The sequence below is a fragment of the Lipophrys pholis genome (assembly GCF_963383615.2).
Source record: "Lipophrys pholis genome assembly, chromosome: 9".
Taxonomy (NCBI): domain Eukaryota; kingdom Metazoa; phylum Chordata; class Actinopteri; order Blenniiformes; family Blenniidae; genus Lipophrys; species Lipophrys pholis.
This window is the reverse complement of record NC_137639.1, coordinates 31,657,662-31,673,871: the sequence shown is the minus strand read 5'-3', so window position 1 is coordinate 31,673,871 and position 16,210 is coordinate 31,657,662. Positions and strand designations below refer to the sequence as shown.

The window sequence follows — 16,210 nt, the reverse complement described above, 5'->3', positions numbered from 1 at the left end:
CTTCTTCTTCTTCTTTTTAAATAACTCAACATGTGTCTTATAATATTTTATCAAGTTCTCAGACATTCTGAGCGGCAGCAAGTCAAGTAGAAAAGGGCCCATGTTCACTTTTAAAAACATCATGATACACAAAGAAGTGCAATTGTGTGTATTGCGATAACAATACACGCCTGCACTAAATTCAGTTCAAGTCTGCTTATTTGTTTATGTCCAAGTTGGAACCATGAGGTACTTACTGGTCTCGATGAGAGTGAGCCACATGAGAACAACTGTGGAGGTATAATTTCTGCTCAACAGGAATTCATCTTCTACTGCTTAACCCTGTGCAGGGTCACAGGTCACTGGCGCCGCTGGGCGAGGGCGGGATGCACCCTGGACGGGTCACCAGTCCATCGTAGGACAAATACTCTGCGAGTCCTCAACTTCAGTAAAAGTAGCAATGATTTATTATTTCATTCAAAGAGCAATCAATGGAACACATTCATTTACCTCAACAGGAAATACAATCTGATTTCAGACACAAAGGAAGTTCAACAGCAGGATTTAACGAACATAATGCACCAATGGAAAAATAAAACAGTGAACAGTTTAAGAAGGATTGCAGCGTCCTCTGGTGGACAAACAGCTTAACATAAAAACACACACAAAAGCTCTAATAGTATTAATGGAACTAAAGGGATTGAATTAAAAGTTATTATCTTTGGTTCTGGTAGGTGTGAGTATGTGATGTCTGTACTCGGTCCAGCGTTTAAACAGATAAACCCTTCTTTTCACAGATCCATTGCATCCTTCGGTCACAGCTCACTGATTCCCATCTCATGGTTTGAACAGAAATGGCACATCGACCTTCCACAGGTTCTTGATTCCAGGAACTGAGAATAAAAAGAAAAGCAAGTGAAACTGAGCAGCTCTGGAACCTTATCACACTTTATTAATCGTAGCCGACACATAGTCCTCAGTTATGATGTGTTATCTACAACACAGCTCAAGTGGAAGGATAGTGATTCTCAAATAATCTCCAAGTTTTACCGCTCAGTCGTCCCATCGACCCACTTCCAAGTCCCATTCATGACCCTCAGACCAATCCAGTATCCTTTGTCTGTCAAACTGTCCCAGCTGAGGTCACTGACCTGCAACTGGAGAGAGAGAGAGAGAGAGAGAGAGAGAGAGAGAGAGGAGAGAGAGAGAGAGAGAGGGAGGGAGGGAGGGAGGGAGGGAGGGAGGGAGGGAGAGGGAGAGGGAGAGAGAGAGAGAGAGAGAGAGAGAGGGAGAGAGAGAGAGGGAGGGAGAGAGAGAGAGAGAGAGAGGGAGAGAGAGAGGGAGGGAGGGAGGGAGGGAGGGAGGGAGGGAGGGAGGGAGAGGGAGAGGGAGAGAGAGAGAGAGAGAGAGAGAGAGGGAGAGAGAGAGAGGGAGGGAGAGAGAGAGAGAGAGAGAGGGAGGGAGGGAGGGAGGGGAGGGAGGGAGGGAGGGAGGGAGGGAGGGAGGGAGAGAGAGAGAGAGAGAGAGAGAGAGAGAGGGAGAGAGAGAGAGAGGGAGGGAGGGAGAGAGAGAGAGAGAGAGAGGACATGTTCAAATCTGCAGAAAAGGTTATTTTATTTCTCAGATGGATAAACAGGTTTTGGAGGAAGTCATATAATTTACTGAAGTTTAAGTTTTACCTTCTCTTCATCGTTATTTATAACCACCAAATCTGAAATTTTCCCTCTGCAGTCTTCTCGAGCTTCTTCCCAAGTTTGACGTTTAGCTTCAGAAGGATTGTTACTTGCATAGCAATGGGATTGAAAGAGTTTCCAACCCTCCTGACAAGACTGACAACGTTGTCCTGAAAGTACAGAGACCAGCTGATAAACACAAACTGCAACTATCAAATGAAGTCAGTTCTTTCTCCAGTCAGGACATCTGGACATACCTCCTCTACCACAGTACTCATCAATGGACCACTGAGCTCTGCTGATGTTCAGTCTGCGCCCCCCTTCCTCCACCTCTTGTAGTTTTCCCGTGAGGTTCTTCTTCTCGGCCTCCAGCTCCATGTTTCGTTCGGTGAGGGTGTGGACCTCAGCAGTCAGGTTTGTGACGCTGCGCTCTAAGACAGCAGAGGCCTGTGTCAGGTTGGCCGTCAGGACAGTCATGGCGTCCTTGTCTCTCCTCAGGTTCTGGTTTTCTGACCCGAGGCTGTGCTGCAGCGCTGTCAGGTTTTCATTCTCAGCCCGGAGATACATTTGGTCTGCTTGCATTTTGTCATATTGCTCTCTTAGTGAAGAAACTGCAAGATGAAAAGTTGACTTCTTCAACACACTTTTTAATCAATTTCACTGGTCATATATTTATACATATAAATAAAGGGATATCTTATCTTATATGCAAGGCGCAATTTCTGAGGAAGCCAGAAGAGGAAGTGGTTTCAACAGGCCTACCTTGTCCTCATTGCCTCACAACATATGAACATATGATCTTTGGAATCCTTCACAACAAGTAAAAATGACAAAGAAGTCAACTGGTAGTATGTGCTATTCTCAAGCTGTCCACCAGGGGCACTTTAGTTAGAAATTGTTCTCCTAACAGCACGACGCCTTTCCTGTAGCCTCCGTACTCAAACCTCAATATCCTCATTCAACATTAGTATCAACAACAAAACTCCACAACCAATTTTTGTTTTTGTCCCAGAAAAGTTTTGTGTTTACTTTTGCAACATTTTGAAAATGATGTAGTTTGCATGTCGAGCCACTAGTTGGCATTTGCTGTTAGTTTTAGTACTGAAAACACACACACACACACACACACACACACACACACACACACACACACACGCACACACACACACACACACACACACACACACACACAGCTCTAAACATTAACAGAAGAACACGAACATTCTAGTGGACAGACCACCAAGTTGGATTGTTAATACGGTGACTGTCAAAATAAGAGTACCAAGTCCAGGAGAATATGGACTGGGAGTCATGACACTCTGGACACTTTGTTCTGATTGGCTCTCAGTGTTTTACTGGAGCAGCTTTTAGTGTCCCAGATGGTATGTACCGGTATAATTTGAGATATTTATGTAAGTTGCTTCTTTGTGTAAGTTGCATAATCAGCCAAACAACTGAATAAACAAAGCTCGATATTCTGGAAAGTTTGATACACATCAGGAAAGCTAAAGTATTAGCTGTGGAGCTCAACTGGTTTTAATGAGAATCGTCATTCAAGCAAGAGTGAGAGAGTGAGTTTAATGTTAAATATATGAGGCTCAGTCTGAAAAACTGGCAGCTCGAACTGGATAACGTTTGTTTTCTCCTTCTTGAATCAAGTCATCCTTCAAAATAAAAGACGTCATATACGGAGCAGAAGTGGAGCGAATCATCTCCAGTCATCCCTCAAACTGCACTCTGGGTTTCTCTGACATCTGAAGCTCATTTATAACATGGAGACGCTCCTTTACGAAACACAACTGAATCCACTGAATCACACAGAAAACACAAACATCTGAAACGTCTTGAAAACATCTGGAAGGTTTGAGTGAGTCGAACTTAAAGAGGAAAACAGTTGTACACTCGTTCACAACAGGAGGACCTGCATCGGCTCGATAATACAGTCACTTTCTTCCTGCTGTCGTTGAACCGACGTAGATTGAGAAATCACTACTGACGCATTTCTGTTTCACAAAGGGATTTTTAACCTGCGGAACTGAAGCGTTGCTTAAACACGAGGTCGGATGTTTGCAAAGCCGTTCGGGCCAAAACTGAGATTCTAACTGTAATTCGAATTAAACAGATTAGAAACTTAAACTCATGCCTGAAGGTTTTTTTTACAACTGAAAAAAAAAGCGATATCAAATCATCGTTGTGAAATATTTAATACAACATGATTCTACATGTTCAACCAAAGATGGAGGCTATTTTCTATTAACTCATATATAGTAAAAAAAGGAATAATTAAGGATATACTCACTGTACACAACGATTCCGATTATGACCAAAAGTAAAATGGCACAAAGGTTTCCTAAACAACAGGCCAGAATCCGAAATCTGTGACGTAGTTCGTCTTCTTGTTTGTCTGAGGATGAAGAACAAAGACGAGTTCAGGACTTTAACAACCGAGTGGAGAAATAATGAGTCCAAAGTTATTTCCTAAATCTTTTTCATTCATTTCATTAATTAATAATATCGATAATACCTTTATGTTTCTGATGTTTGGATTTAAAGTTCTCCTGTCCTCCTCCTCCTGTTCTCCTCCTCCTCCTCCTCCTGTTCTCCTCCTCCTCCTGTTCACCTCCTCCTGTTCTCCTCCTCCTGTTCACCTTCTCCTCCTGTTCTCCTCCTCCTCCTCCTCCTGTTCTCCTCCTCCTCCTGTTCCTCCTGTTCACCTTCTCCTCCTGTTCTCCTCCTCCTCCTGTTCCTCCTGTTCACCTCTTCCTGTTCCTCCACCTCCTCCTGTTCACCTCCTCCTGTTCTCCTCCTCCTGTTCTCCTCCTCCTCCTGTTCTCTTCCTCCTCTTCACCTCCTCCTCCTGTTCTCCTACTCATCCTCCTCCTCCTGTTCACCTCCTCCTCCTCCTCCTGTTCTCCTCCTCCTCCTCCTCCTCCTCCTCCTCCTCCTCCTCCTCTTCACCTCCTCCTCCTCCTGTTCTCCTCCTCCTCCTGGTCTGGTCGGTCCAGAAACCTTCAGTATTCTAAGTTTCTAGCTCCTCCTTGATTTTCCTCATTTGAATATTGGATCATAGGAGCTACATTCAGAATCTGCTGTGTCTGTGTGAGCTGGACTGGCTCCGCCCACACATGCCCATCTTGGGAAGAGGAGGAAGTACTTCCTCTCGTGGTGCCATGTGCCAGAGCAGAGCTGCCTCATTGTGGGAGCAGTCAAAGGGAGGGCCTACCTTGATTGGGATTGGCTAAACCCCCGATGACACTATATAGGGTTTGATCTCTGATTGGCTGCTTGGAGCAACACACTTTTTAAAACCTGGAACAAGCCAGGGACAGAGAGGACAGACTGTCTTCACTTCTGGGACGTCAGTCCAGGTATGGAGACGATTAGAAAGTGAATTTTGCATAATATGAGCCCATTAAACCAAACACAGAAAATACTTCAGTGACCTGTAGTTCCAGATCACCAAGATGAACCTGATGGTTTTGTTTTATACGTTTCCATAAAAAAATATTGAATTTAATGTGAAATATGACATTTCCCAGAATATTGAGACAGTCGGGTTGAAGGTTACTTGGCAATAGATCAGTAACATGACTAAGTAAACAAAAAGGGCATTTCAGAGAGGAAGAGGTAAAGAACCACACACACACACGCACGCACACACACACACACACACACACACACACACACACACACACACACACACGCACTTGTTAATAAAGTTGCTCTCCCATTAACTGCAGTGAAACCGAACGACTCACCTTGACTGTCAGACGTGTGTGTGCTGGGTTGGTTTTGCACCTTCACTTCATCAGACACAGTTTCCACGGTTCTCTGGTTGTTGTTCCTGAAGACGACCGTAGCGTAGTTCACCTCCTCCTCACGCATCTCGTCTCTCTGCAGAACTCAACGCCGCCGGGCCACGAGACTCGTCTCTCTTATTGTGGAGTCATAATAAGAGAAGTGGTAGTTTCCTCTGCTGGGTTTGGTTTTCCAGTCACCAACTTCTGCTTTCCACTGGGAATGTTGTTTGCATTCAGAACGGGGCTCACGTGAACTCATTTTAATACAGGTTGCCTTCTTTTCTTACGACCTTACATATATCTCCTCGTAAAACGTGTATTGTGTCATTGGGAAGTTTTTCTCGAGACATTAAAACCACAAGGCGACGTTTTGAAATTGTGTCTGGTTTTAAAACTCGTATGAATCATGATAGTTGACCTGCTGTCAACTACTACCTACTAAACACTCCACAGGTTGGAAATTTACTAACCATGATTTTATTCTGCTTTAATCCATCTTCACAGCTGCACTTATGTTCATCGAGTAAATTGCAGTTTTGTGAGTCTCTTGTACGCCACAATCTGAGGGCTCGTTTCCACGACAACGGTCCTCCAAGCCTCTGAAAACACAACATTTTGAAAAACAGCTCCCAAGGTGGAACCTTTCGAAAACGCTTCATCTCCGTGTAGACGGGTGAAAGCGACGCTTAGTGGAAACGCTCAGGCTCCGCCTCTTTGTTGACAGCGACGTGTTGGTACTGCGTGTGCACATCATGACTGTAGTAAACAGTAGTTCTGCACATGCTCAGTAGAGCCAATCAGAACAAAGTTTCCTCCAGAGTGTCATGACTCGCAGATCATATTCTCCTGGGACTTGGTACTTTTATTTGACAGTCACCGTAATAACAATCCAACTTGGTAGTTTTATTTTGACAGTCACCGTAATAACAATCCAACTTGGTTGGCCGGCTCCCGGGGGTGCGGCGGGCCTCGTGCCGAGGTTGGGGGGGCTCTCGGCCCGCTCGGCCCGGGGGCCCTGCTCCGGCCTTTTCTCGGCTTGGCGGCTTGGGTCGGGGCCTGGGGCCCTGTGCCCTTTATCCTTCTCTTGTGGGCTCCTCTTGCCTGGGGGGGATTCCTCTCTGCATTCTCCATCTGGTGCTTTCTGGGCGGGGGCGTGGCTCTCTGGGGTGGTTCGCTGGGGTCTCCCCCAATGTAATAACAGGCCAATACTGTAACAAGACACTGAGCCCAAAAGGTAAACACTTTTTAATATTACATTATGGAGCAAATATATTTTCCCCCTTATTTTGAAATCATTTTATCACTTCATAAAGTGAGACGATGATTTCATTGATTGGACTTGAACTGCTTCGACTTGAATCAAACTGAAATCATGACTTCTAAAGGTTTGGACTATTTGTTTATACGTATATCTACATATAGATACGCTGTTGACCAACATTTATAGCCTTCTGTATAATCTGGAATTTATTTCTCCAATCATCAGTACAAATAATGTTTGAGCAATAAACACATTAAGATCATATTTAAATTCTTCTTAAATCTTTTTACATTATTGACCAGTTATTACGTTTTGGGTTTTATTGCATTATCTTTCATAACAATTTGGGTTGTTGTTATATATCGGGCTCTAACAAACCTAAAAACAGCCGTTAGATATTAGCGGTTTTGCATCCTGGTTTTCTAATTTCATTCATGCAACAATTCAGGCTTAATCCGATGTGAGTTGATCAGCAGCATCCGGACTGTTTCCTGGAGAAAGTGGCAGCAGTGAAAGAGTTAACCTTGGAAATGACATCACTGAATCCAGCTGCCCTTTCTCATCTATTCCAGCCCTGCACTCCTCCCCTCCCCTCCCCTCCACCTCATCTAATCTCATCTCTTGTTCAACATTGTGTCCTTCACTCTCTCTCTATCCCCTCCTTCCTCTCTCGTCCATCCCTCCTCCTCTCCTCTCCATCCCTCCTCCCCTCCTCTCCATCCCTCCTCCCCTCCTCTCCTCTCCATCCCTCCTCCCCTCCTCTCCATCCCTCCTCCCCTCCTCTCCATGTGTCCGGCCCCTTCATTAGGACTCCCTCCCTCAGCCTCTCTGGAGCCTCACACACACTCCGACTCAGGCCTGGACAGGAGATCCCACCGTCTGCCAGCCCTGACCCAACATGGAGTTTCCCGGTGAGCACAGAGCCGTCCGCCGGGAGCACCTGGGAGGAACCGAGGAGAAACAGCAGATGCTCCACCTGAACCGACGCCTTGAGGCCTACTTGAACCGGGTCAAACTCCTGGAGGAGGAGAACGCCCTGCTGGCAAAGGAAATCCAGGCGGTGAGACGCAGCAGCCAGGGAGCCGGGACGCTCCGGAGGAGCCTGGAGGAGGAGCTGCAGCGAGCGAGGCTGGAGGTGGAGGCGGCGTGGAGGGACAGGCTCGTCACAGAGCTGGAGGTCGGCGAGATGGCCGAGGAGCTTCAGGCTCTGGACCTGCGGCAGCAGTGGGAGGCTCAGGCCAAGGTGACGGCCAAGGCGAAGCTGGAGCAGAGCCGCAAGGAGCTGGAAGAAGAGCAGAGGGCTCAGGTGTGGCTGAGAGAGCGGGCGGCTCACCTTGAGCACCAGATGAGGCTCCTGGTTCAAACCCACCAGGACGACGTGGCTCGACTGGAGGCCGAACTGACCGGCGCCAGAGTCACACCGCCTCACACTCCGGCCCAGAGAGCAGAGCAGACCCCCAACCTGCTCCAGCTGGGGCAGGAGTTCTCACGCCGGGCAGCCAGAGCCTGGCAGGAGGCAGCAGAGGCCCATCAGGGGCAGTTGGCTCGGCTGGAGGAGTCGCTCCACCAGGCCCGGGGCCGATTGACCCACGTGGGGCAGGAGAGGCACGAGAGCCAGCTGAAGCTCCAGGCCTTGGAGAAGGAGATCACATCTGCCCAGGAGGTCCGGCAACATCTGGAGAAAGCTGCAGCCCAGCAGAGCGGCGTACACCAGCAGGAGATCGGGCAGCTCCAGGTGAGTCCATGAATGGGAGGTGATCCTGTGAGGGCGCTCTGGTACTCTGGCAGCTAAACAAGCACTTGCATATATTTTCTTTACAGATTCAACGAGGTTTTATCACAAAGATCAACCTTGGAGAATTCTTCTCACTTCTTCTCATCTTGCCAGCTCAATCAGATCAATTTCTTTTGTGCATTTTGCATCAACTGCTGTAGCGTTAATATTGGACTATTTCTTTTAGTGCTCATTGATTAAATCCTCTAATTTGAATATCTCCTTTGTTAAAACTGAACATTTAGGCACCCGAGCCACTCTTGACTCACGAGGAAACCCTTCACTCCGTCAGCCACAGTTGCTCAGGGAGGGTGCAATCTGTCACAATAGTTGTTGTCTTTGTCATCGCTTAACTTTTCACAAGTAAGCTCGGTCTAAAAAAACGGCCTGACAAAGCTCAGAGGAATGTGAAAACCAGCAGCTGCATGACCAACTGAAGTGGAGACACATCTATGACTGGGCTCATTGGACTGGTCAAGTATCAAACAAGATCTCACACGTCTACTGAAGTGTATGTCTTCTGTTCTGCAGGATGCCTGTCTGGAATATTTAAGGGGCATTTGTGAGTTTTTCCCTCGGGCTTTGCTGCTTTAGTGCGCTCATTCAATATCCCGATGGAATGAAAGCATTTGGGTGTGAAAGGGACTGGGTGCTCCATATTTATAGGTTTGGGCTGTTGGGATTAGTTCAGGGTCACCCTGAGGGCTGAAGGGTGAAGCAGCCAAACCAAACACTTTACCGCGTCTCTTAGGTGCCGTTGACGCGGCGTTTCACGTGAAAACGCATCTTTTTTTATGTTTCTGTTTCAGAAAAGTTATGCTTTTGTACAACGACGTTTTAGTACTGAAAGCACACACACACACACACACACACACACACACACACACACACACACACACACACACACACACACACACACACACACACACACACACGATTATAAAACAACGATTTTGTCTCATTTTAACACCTGAATGAAAAACAGAGGATCCAGCAGTGGAACAATGACGGGCTATTTTTACCTAATATACCTCTTCTTCTTCTTCTTCCTCTTCTTCTTCTTCTTCTTCTTCTTCCTCTTCCTCTCCCTCTTCCTCTTCCTCTTCCTCTCTGGCAGGAGCACTTGGAGGGCCTGGAGGCGGAGAAAGAGCAGATTGGCCATCAGATCGATCGTCTCATCCTGGAGAACCGCGGCCTGCTGCAGAGGAAGACGTCTCTGGGTCTGGAAGTAGCAACATACAGGTATCATCGACAGGAAGTGGACTATTCTCTTCAAGAAATGTTCCTCCAGAGGCTCCTGGTACAAATTATGTGACATAATATCATATTAAAGGCAGATTATATGTGACAAAGAAGGTTTGGATGTTTAATTAAATAAAAGAAAAATGCAGTTACTGCGAACAGGTTTTACTTTTGTACCGGTGTGCACACATTAATACAATATGTTAATCCTAATTCCTTTAAAGTGTTGGATTTACTCACATAGTCCCTTGTCACCCAAACAGATCGTGATGCGAACAAATAACAGACTTTTATTATAGTTTTGGGAATTATCATTCATCATTACGCAGTTGTTTTACCAGGATAAGTTCTCAGTTTTGAGGAGTCAGCCATTGATTTTCCCACTTCTGACACTTTCACTGTCAGTCACACTGCCGTGGAAAAGAAGCTTTGCTTTATGTTGTTATTGTAAAATAAAGCAACAGAGAAGAAGATGATCCGAGGAACAGATGATGATTGAATTCAGCATTTCAGCTGACTTCTTTAAAAAAAAAAAAAAAAGCATATGTGACAATTCTTCCTGGTTCATTGGTCCTTTTTACTATTTCCCATATTTTTAAGAATACACTGTTTTATTCACTGAATTTTATTCCTACTCTAAAGTTTAACCTGGGGACTGCTGCGCCATGAAAACTGCATCATCTGTCAGCTAAAGTGTCGTTTACTTGAATGACTGCATTTATTTCAAGGTTCAATTCAACATGTTTATTTGCCATATATACAGATAAAAAAGACCTTCACATTGCACAATGAGAAGCTTACTTTGTTAATTCATAATTAACTAAAAGGTAAAGCAAGAACTAAACTATATATACACAACGTTTTTTTAAAACCTTAACCAGAATGTGATTTAATGCAATAATTGTAGTTTCAATAATATATTTCTTAAGGACTCTTTCATTAGATTGGATTGAACAGTTTCTGAAAATACTGACTTTATAGATTAATAGTAAAATCAGTTGTCTTATTGATAAATTGAACCCACATTAACTTGACGAGTTACTTGGTGTAACTCCATATGCAACCAGCCGTACCATGATTACCATGACGTAGGTGATTAGTCTGACTGAACGAGGCGACGTAACGGAGCAGATAAAACTGACCCCCATCATTGCCAGACGGACTAGTGGAGGCCTGTCTGCAGTCGGAGCAGGAGTCTGAACTAAAAGGTCAATTCATTGAAGCGGTTGTAACCTATCCTTTCTCAAGCTCTATAGCGGCGTCTCCTTCCTCCGTCTCTTCTCCTCCTCAAAATATTGACCCTGGCCCCGTAGCGAGAGGCAACCAGGGTCTGAGTGGTCAGAGTCTAGAGTGACGGCGCTGTGGAGCAGGAGGGGGTCGGGCTCAACCATAGCGCACTTTTCAATGTCATTCCCCACAAACCAGGATGGAATGCATTTTGAGAACGCTGCTTAAAGTTCTCTGTCTGTTGAAACATGCAGCTAATCATCTCACGGTGTTTTGGGACGGAGGCTGCTGGGCTCCACATGCTTGAATGGAAACAGTGGCATTAGTGCTGCATGGGCTGCTTGTAATATCTGCTGTCGTGTGTGTGTGTGTGTGTGTGTGTGTGTGTGTGTGTGTGTGTGTGTGTGTGTGTGTGTGTGTGTGTGTGTGTGTGTGTGTGTGTGTGTGTGTGTGTGTGTGTGTGTGTGTGTGTGTGTGTGTGTGTGTGTGTGTGTGTGTGTGTGTGTGTTCACTGCAGATGGCTCCTCAATGGCCAGACATTTTACTCATTACCATAACAACAGCCTTCGCTCGGTTCCTGCAACTCAAGAGCAGCAAAAGTCTCCGTCCCCTCGTCTCCACGCCTGCAATCCGTCCATCGGGGCTTCTGAAGTACACCACGTCAATGTTCCAATTAGATAAAGACATCTTCTCCTGTTTGTCTCTGCAGAGCCTTGTTGGATGGCGAAGGATTCGGGGGGGCCGTCCGTAGGTTAAACCAACCAAAGATCACTTCCACTGCAGGTGATTAAACAAGTTACTACCTCGACACTGCATCCACTTCACAATATGTCATATAAAATCACTGGGTTGCTGCTTTAATAGTCCTCCTTTCTACAGGCAAGGCTTCACTGAGACTAAGTAAAAGGCCCTAAGAGTGGGGGACATTTTTAATAGAATTAGCAATTACATTAGTCTGACTGGCAGTGATGGGGGTGGGGGTGGGATGGGGGGGGGGGGTTGAGGGGGCTGAGGTAGGCACTTAGGATCCTGTAATGTAACCCAGCTGAGAGTCCCAAAAGGTTATGGAGTCATATGGCTTTTCTTTCCAGTATATTAGACAGCAGTGAAAGGAAGAAAAACGATCAATATCTTACTATTAGTGTCCAAACGCCATTCAGAAGACACGCAGTAAGCTTCGCTGATTAGGGTTCTCCCTGTTTTTCCTCACACACCAATCAATGTCTTGTTTGGTGTAAATAAATACCTGAAGATATAGAATATTGTAAGAGATTATCTCAGTGATTAAGGCCACGTGTTTAGGCGGCATCAGTACAAATAATCATTATTTCAGGATAGCTCAGTTCATTGTATATTTATGAGCTCTGCTCTTCTTCTTCTCCACAGATGCAGTTTTCAGCCCTCGAGGGGTTAAAATGAACCACCAGATACTGTCTGGTCGCCACAAGACAACTCCCTTCCAATCTGCCATGACAAGTGTAGCACCGCTCTGCTGCAGGAAACCTGCAGTTCCAGTAGCAAAAACACGAGAAACCTCTTCTCCAAAAATACTGCAGGGCGGAGCGGTGGAAAGTTTCCGACCACAGGAGGTTCATGAGAAAGTCACACATGCTGAACCGCCGTCAGCCTCCGATGAGCAGGAGTCTCCAGCAGGTAGCAGAGAAGTGGAAGAGCTCCAGAACAAAGCTGGGCCTCCAGTGGAAACGCCAGTTGTTGAATCAGTCGTCAGTCATCAGGTCGAGTCTTTCCTCAGCAGTGAGCCGTCTTTTAATGATGATTATCTTCAGTTTACTCCCAGTATCACGCCATCGCATGTCGGAGCTACAGACGACCACTGTGGCGTCTTAGGCAAATCTAAGAAAGTGTATTTTCAGGCGGCGGCTGAAGAGGAAGATGCGCTTCGGATAAATGCTTCAGTGGACACGTGGGCGAACAAACCCAGAGAGAACAAGCGAGACGATTACTCAGACTCTGAAACCGAGGCGATGCTCGAGCCGAAGAGCGAGTCCAAGACAAGCAGTCCAGAGTCTGAATGTGTGTCGGAGGAAATCGTGACAGAGTTTAACTTGGATGAAAAGGTGGCTGAGATCAGACCAATGTTAAGAAGTTCTACAGTGGGAAGAAGCCAAACGGATGCTGATGATAAGCTGTACCCTGATGGAGAAGAGATGGACACCTGGGACAGTGTGATCGAAAGAAAAGTCAACCTGAGGACTCGTGAGGGAATAAAAAGTGATGAGGGAGAAAGACAACACGCCGAACCAGAGGAAGATATATCAGAGCATAAAAAAGGAGAATTCAGGCAACGAATGGATGTGCACCAGGAAGACAGCATGGCTTCTTCACTGATGGTTTCAAGGCAAGTGGATGACGAACAGCAAACTGTGCTGGAGAGAGAGCGTCCTGATAGAGTGTCTGATGAAGATGAAGAAGATGAAGATGACTCTCAAAATGTCTCTGTGTCCTGGAGGACAGAGCTGGAAAGTGACAGCTACGCTCAGGACAACACTCTTGCCGACACTCGTCCTCTGATCCGATACAAGAGCGACGAGACCGACGCCAACACTCACATGGACGAGAGCGAGTCGAGCGAAGGCGAACAGGACCGGAGGGCCAAAGAGGTGGGAATGGGAACGTGGACCGAAGACAAGGCAAAGAAATTTGGAACGATGGAAGATCTGTGTGAGGAGATTGAAGGGGAAATGATCGACGAGCCATATAGTCTTGCATACATCCAAACTGAAGAGATGGATGTTGGTCATGATTCAGCTGCAAGCGAGCACCTGAGACCTGCGGGTGATGCAGGAAATGCAGAACACAAGGCCAAAGAAAATGAGAAACACTCAGAAGGGGAAACTGAGACACTAATAAAGCCGATTAATATAGACCATGATGAGGAATTAGAAACAGATAGACAAGTAGAACAGGAACTAGCGTGTTTGACCACAGACAGTTACAGTGCTCACTTTGCAGAGAGGGAGGTCAGGGAGAAAACGCTGGATCTGATGGAGTCGAACGCTCAGGAAGTCACGAAGCCCGAAGAGGCCAAAGAAACAAAGACAGAGTGCAGGCACAGTGTGCAGAGTGAAGAGAGTGAAAATAAAGGCCTTGTACCGTACGAGGATTCAAAGTGTCTGTTGCCGATAGCAATGGATCAGAAAAAGAAGGCGGATGCGGCAGATCGCACTGAGGAGAAAGAGACAATTTTGACTGCAACCAAAGTCTCTCATGAAGATCTGGTTAAACGTCACCAGGAGATTTCTGACAAACTGCAACAGCCTCAACTAGACGATGTGGAAGAATCTCAAGAGTCTCAAGAAGAATCAGCTCAAGATGTTGAACATTACCAGGAGATTTATGGCAACCTGCAACAGGCTCAACCAGGCAACATTGCAGAAACATCCAAAGAGTCTCAAGTACCAGGCTCTCAGGAACTTTCCCACAAACTGCAACAGCCTCAACTTGATGATACGATGGAAGCCTCCAAAACGTGTCCAGATCAACCAGTTGAGGACGTTGCTGACATTCAGGAGCTTTCTAGCAACCTGCAACAATCTCCGCCCGATGGTTTACTAGAAGCATCCATTGACGCCCATGGAGAACAAGTTGAGGCTGTAAAAACAATTTCTGGCAACCTGCAGCAATCTCAACTTGAAATGTTGACAGAAGTCTCTAAGGAGACTCGAGAGCAACTGTGTGAGGCTGCAGATTGTCAGGAGGCTCCCGGCAACAGCTTGCAACTGACTCAACTGGATGAAGCAGCTCCAAAGAGTCAATGTGAGCCAGGCGACGATGCTGAGGATTGTCAGGAGCATTCGAGCATCCTGCAGAAATCTCCACCGTACGACCAATCAGAAGCGTCCGAAGAGTCTCAGGACCAGCTGGTTGAAGAAGCTGCAAGTGGTGAGAACCTGTTTGGTTTCCTGCAACAGTCTCCAGTAGACGACTTCATGGAAGCAGCATTACGAAGGTCTAAAGATCAGCCAGGAGAGGAAGCTCCAGAGCTCTCCAGCAGCTTTGACTCTCAGTCAGATCACTTACAGGACAAATCCAAGGAGGCTCAAGACAAACCACTTGAGGACGCTGCGGATTGTCCGGAGGACATTCTCATGGAGGCGTTCAAGAAGTCTGAAGAACATCAAACCGAGGATGTGGGAGACTTTGAGGATTTCCCTGAAGCTCCAGAAACAGAGGAATGGGAAGTCCTAGAGAACCCAACCAAAGACTGTGAAATCCAGGACCAGGAAATATCAGGTCAAAAACGTTACCTTGAGGCCAGATCATATGATGAGAGCACAGAGACACATCAAGACGAGCCTCTGGAGACTTCCCCTGGCCGCCTGCCAGGCCAACAGGACATTTTCGTGTTGAAAGATGCAACAGAGAGCAAACTGAGTGATTTCTTCCCCTCTGGTGTGAAGAGCGACTTCTGGGTGACCTCACTGGAAGGCGCAGCTACATTTCAACCAGAAGACAACACAGCTGCTAAACTCACGAACCAGAATACAGGATTTGCCGGCAACATGATCTGGGGAAGTTCTGAGAACCAGAATGTGGTTAATGGAAACTCCGAAGCTGAGACAGATTTGCCTGAACCACAGGCGGCTACAAGGGATGAGAAAGAGACAACCGCAGAAGTGAAACAGGTGCTGTGTAGAAATGTTGTAGAGGGGGAACCGGTTCACTCCGAGGAGTCTGAGGTCGACGGTGAATCGTGGTCATCCGAGGAGTAGTGGCACACAGCGTAGTGAAAGGATAGCTCAGTTTTTAGATATGAAGTAATTAGAGCATTTTCTGTATTCCACTATGAAACCAAAGCTGTGCCTTGACGCACTCCTCAGTCACCAACCACCAACGTGCCAACGTCCTCCACGAAGCTCCTCCTGTTTCTTTAAACCAGCGGCGTCAAACTCATTAAATTTCAGGAGCCACATTCCGCCCGATTTCCTCTCGAGTGAAATAGTTCCATAACAACGAGCGACATCTCGTCTCGTTTTCACAAAGTTTCACGTTTACACAGAAACATTCTGAAAAACATCCGTCTACACAGCAACGGCAGAAACGATGAAAGTGATGTAGTTTTCCTGTTGGGACACTAGTTGGCACTGTTGTTAGTTTTAGTAATGAAAGCACACACACACACACACACACACACACACACACACACACACACACACACACACACACACACACACACACACACACACACACACACACACACACACACACAGTAAACATTTACAACGGTAGAACA

The 16,210-nt window shown here is 46.3% G+C and overlaps 2 protein-coding genes across 3 annotated transcripts; one reads left to right on the top strand and one right to left on the bottom strand.

Annotated features, from left to right (window-relative positions):
* Positions 1 to 420: 420 nt before the first annotated feature.
* LOC308114288 (C-type lectin domain family 4 member G-like) lies at positions 421 to 5,594 on the bottom strand. Of its 2 annotated transcripts, none has more exons than XM_080471046.1 (6): positions 5,411 to 5,554; positions 3,952 to 4,056; positions 1,910 to 2,263; positions 1,659 to 1,822; positions 1,030 to 1,136; positions 421 to 872 (listed from the first exon to the last, which is right to left on the bottom strand). In XM_080471046.1, exons 1-6 carry the CDS (start codon positions 5,535 to 5,537, stop codon positions 749 to 751), a joined length of 981 nt encoding a protein of 326 aa, XP_080327172.1. In that variant the 5' UTR covers positions 5,538 to 5,554; the 3' UTR covers positions 421 to 748. The 2 variants fall into 2 exon arrangements, with proteins under 2 accessions (XP_080327172.1, XP_080327173.1); XM_080471047.1 differs by having other exon boundaries at positions 426 to 872; positions 1,910 to 2,083; positions 5,411 to 5,594.
* Positions 5,595 to 7,551: 1,957 nt separating this feature from the next.
* nes (nestin) lies at positions 7,552 to 15,689 on the top strand (the record flags this gene model as incomplete). Its single annotated transcript, XM_080471329.1, has 4 exons — positions 7,552 to 8,448; positions 9,605 to 9,729; positions 11,666 to 11,739; positions 12,343 to 15,689. The coding sequence occupies exons 1-4, from the start codon at positions 7,612 to 7,614 to the stop codon at positions 15,687 to 15,689; spliced, it is 4,383 nt and encodes a 1,460-aa protein (XP_080327455.1). The 5' UTR covers positions 7,552 to 7,611.
* Between the last annotated feature and the right edge of the window lie 521 nt (positions 15,690 to 16,210).

Excerpts from the sequence above, each read along its gene's own strand:
- LOC308114288 (XM_080471046.1), bottom strand. The coding sequence starts at position 5,537 with ATGCGTGAGGAGGAGGTGAACTACGCTACGGTCGTCTTCAGGAACAAC. Across the intron at positions 4,057-5,410 it reads ACACACGTCTGACAGTCAAG|ACAAACAAGAAGACGAACTA; the intron begins GTGAGTCGTTCG and ends CTTCATCCTCAG. Across the intron at positions 873-1,029 it reads GTCGATGGGACGACTGAGCG|TTCCTGGAATCAAGAACCTG; the intron begins GTAAAACTTGGA and ends TTTTATTCTCAG.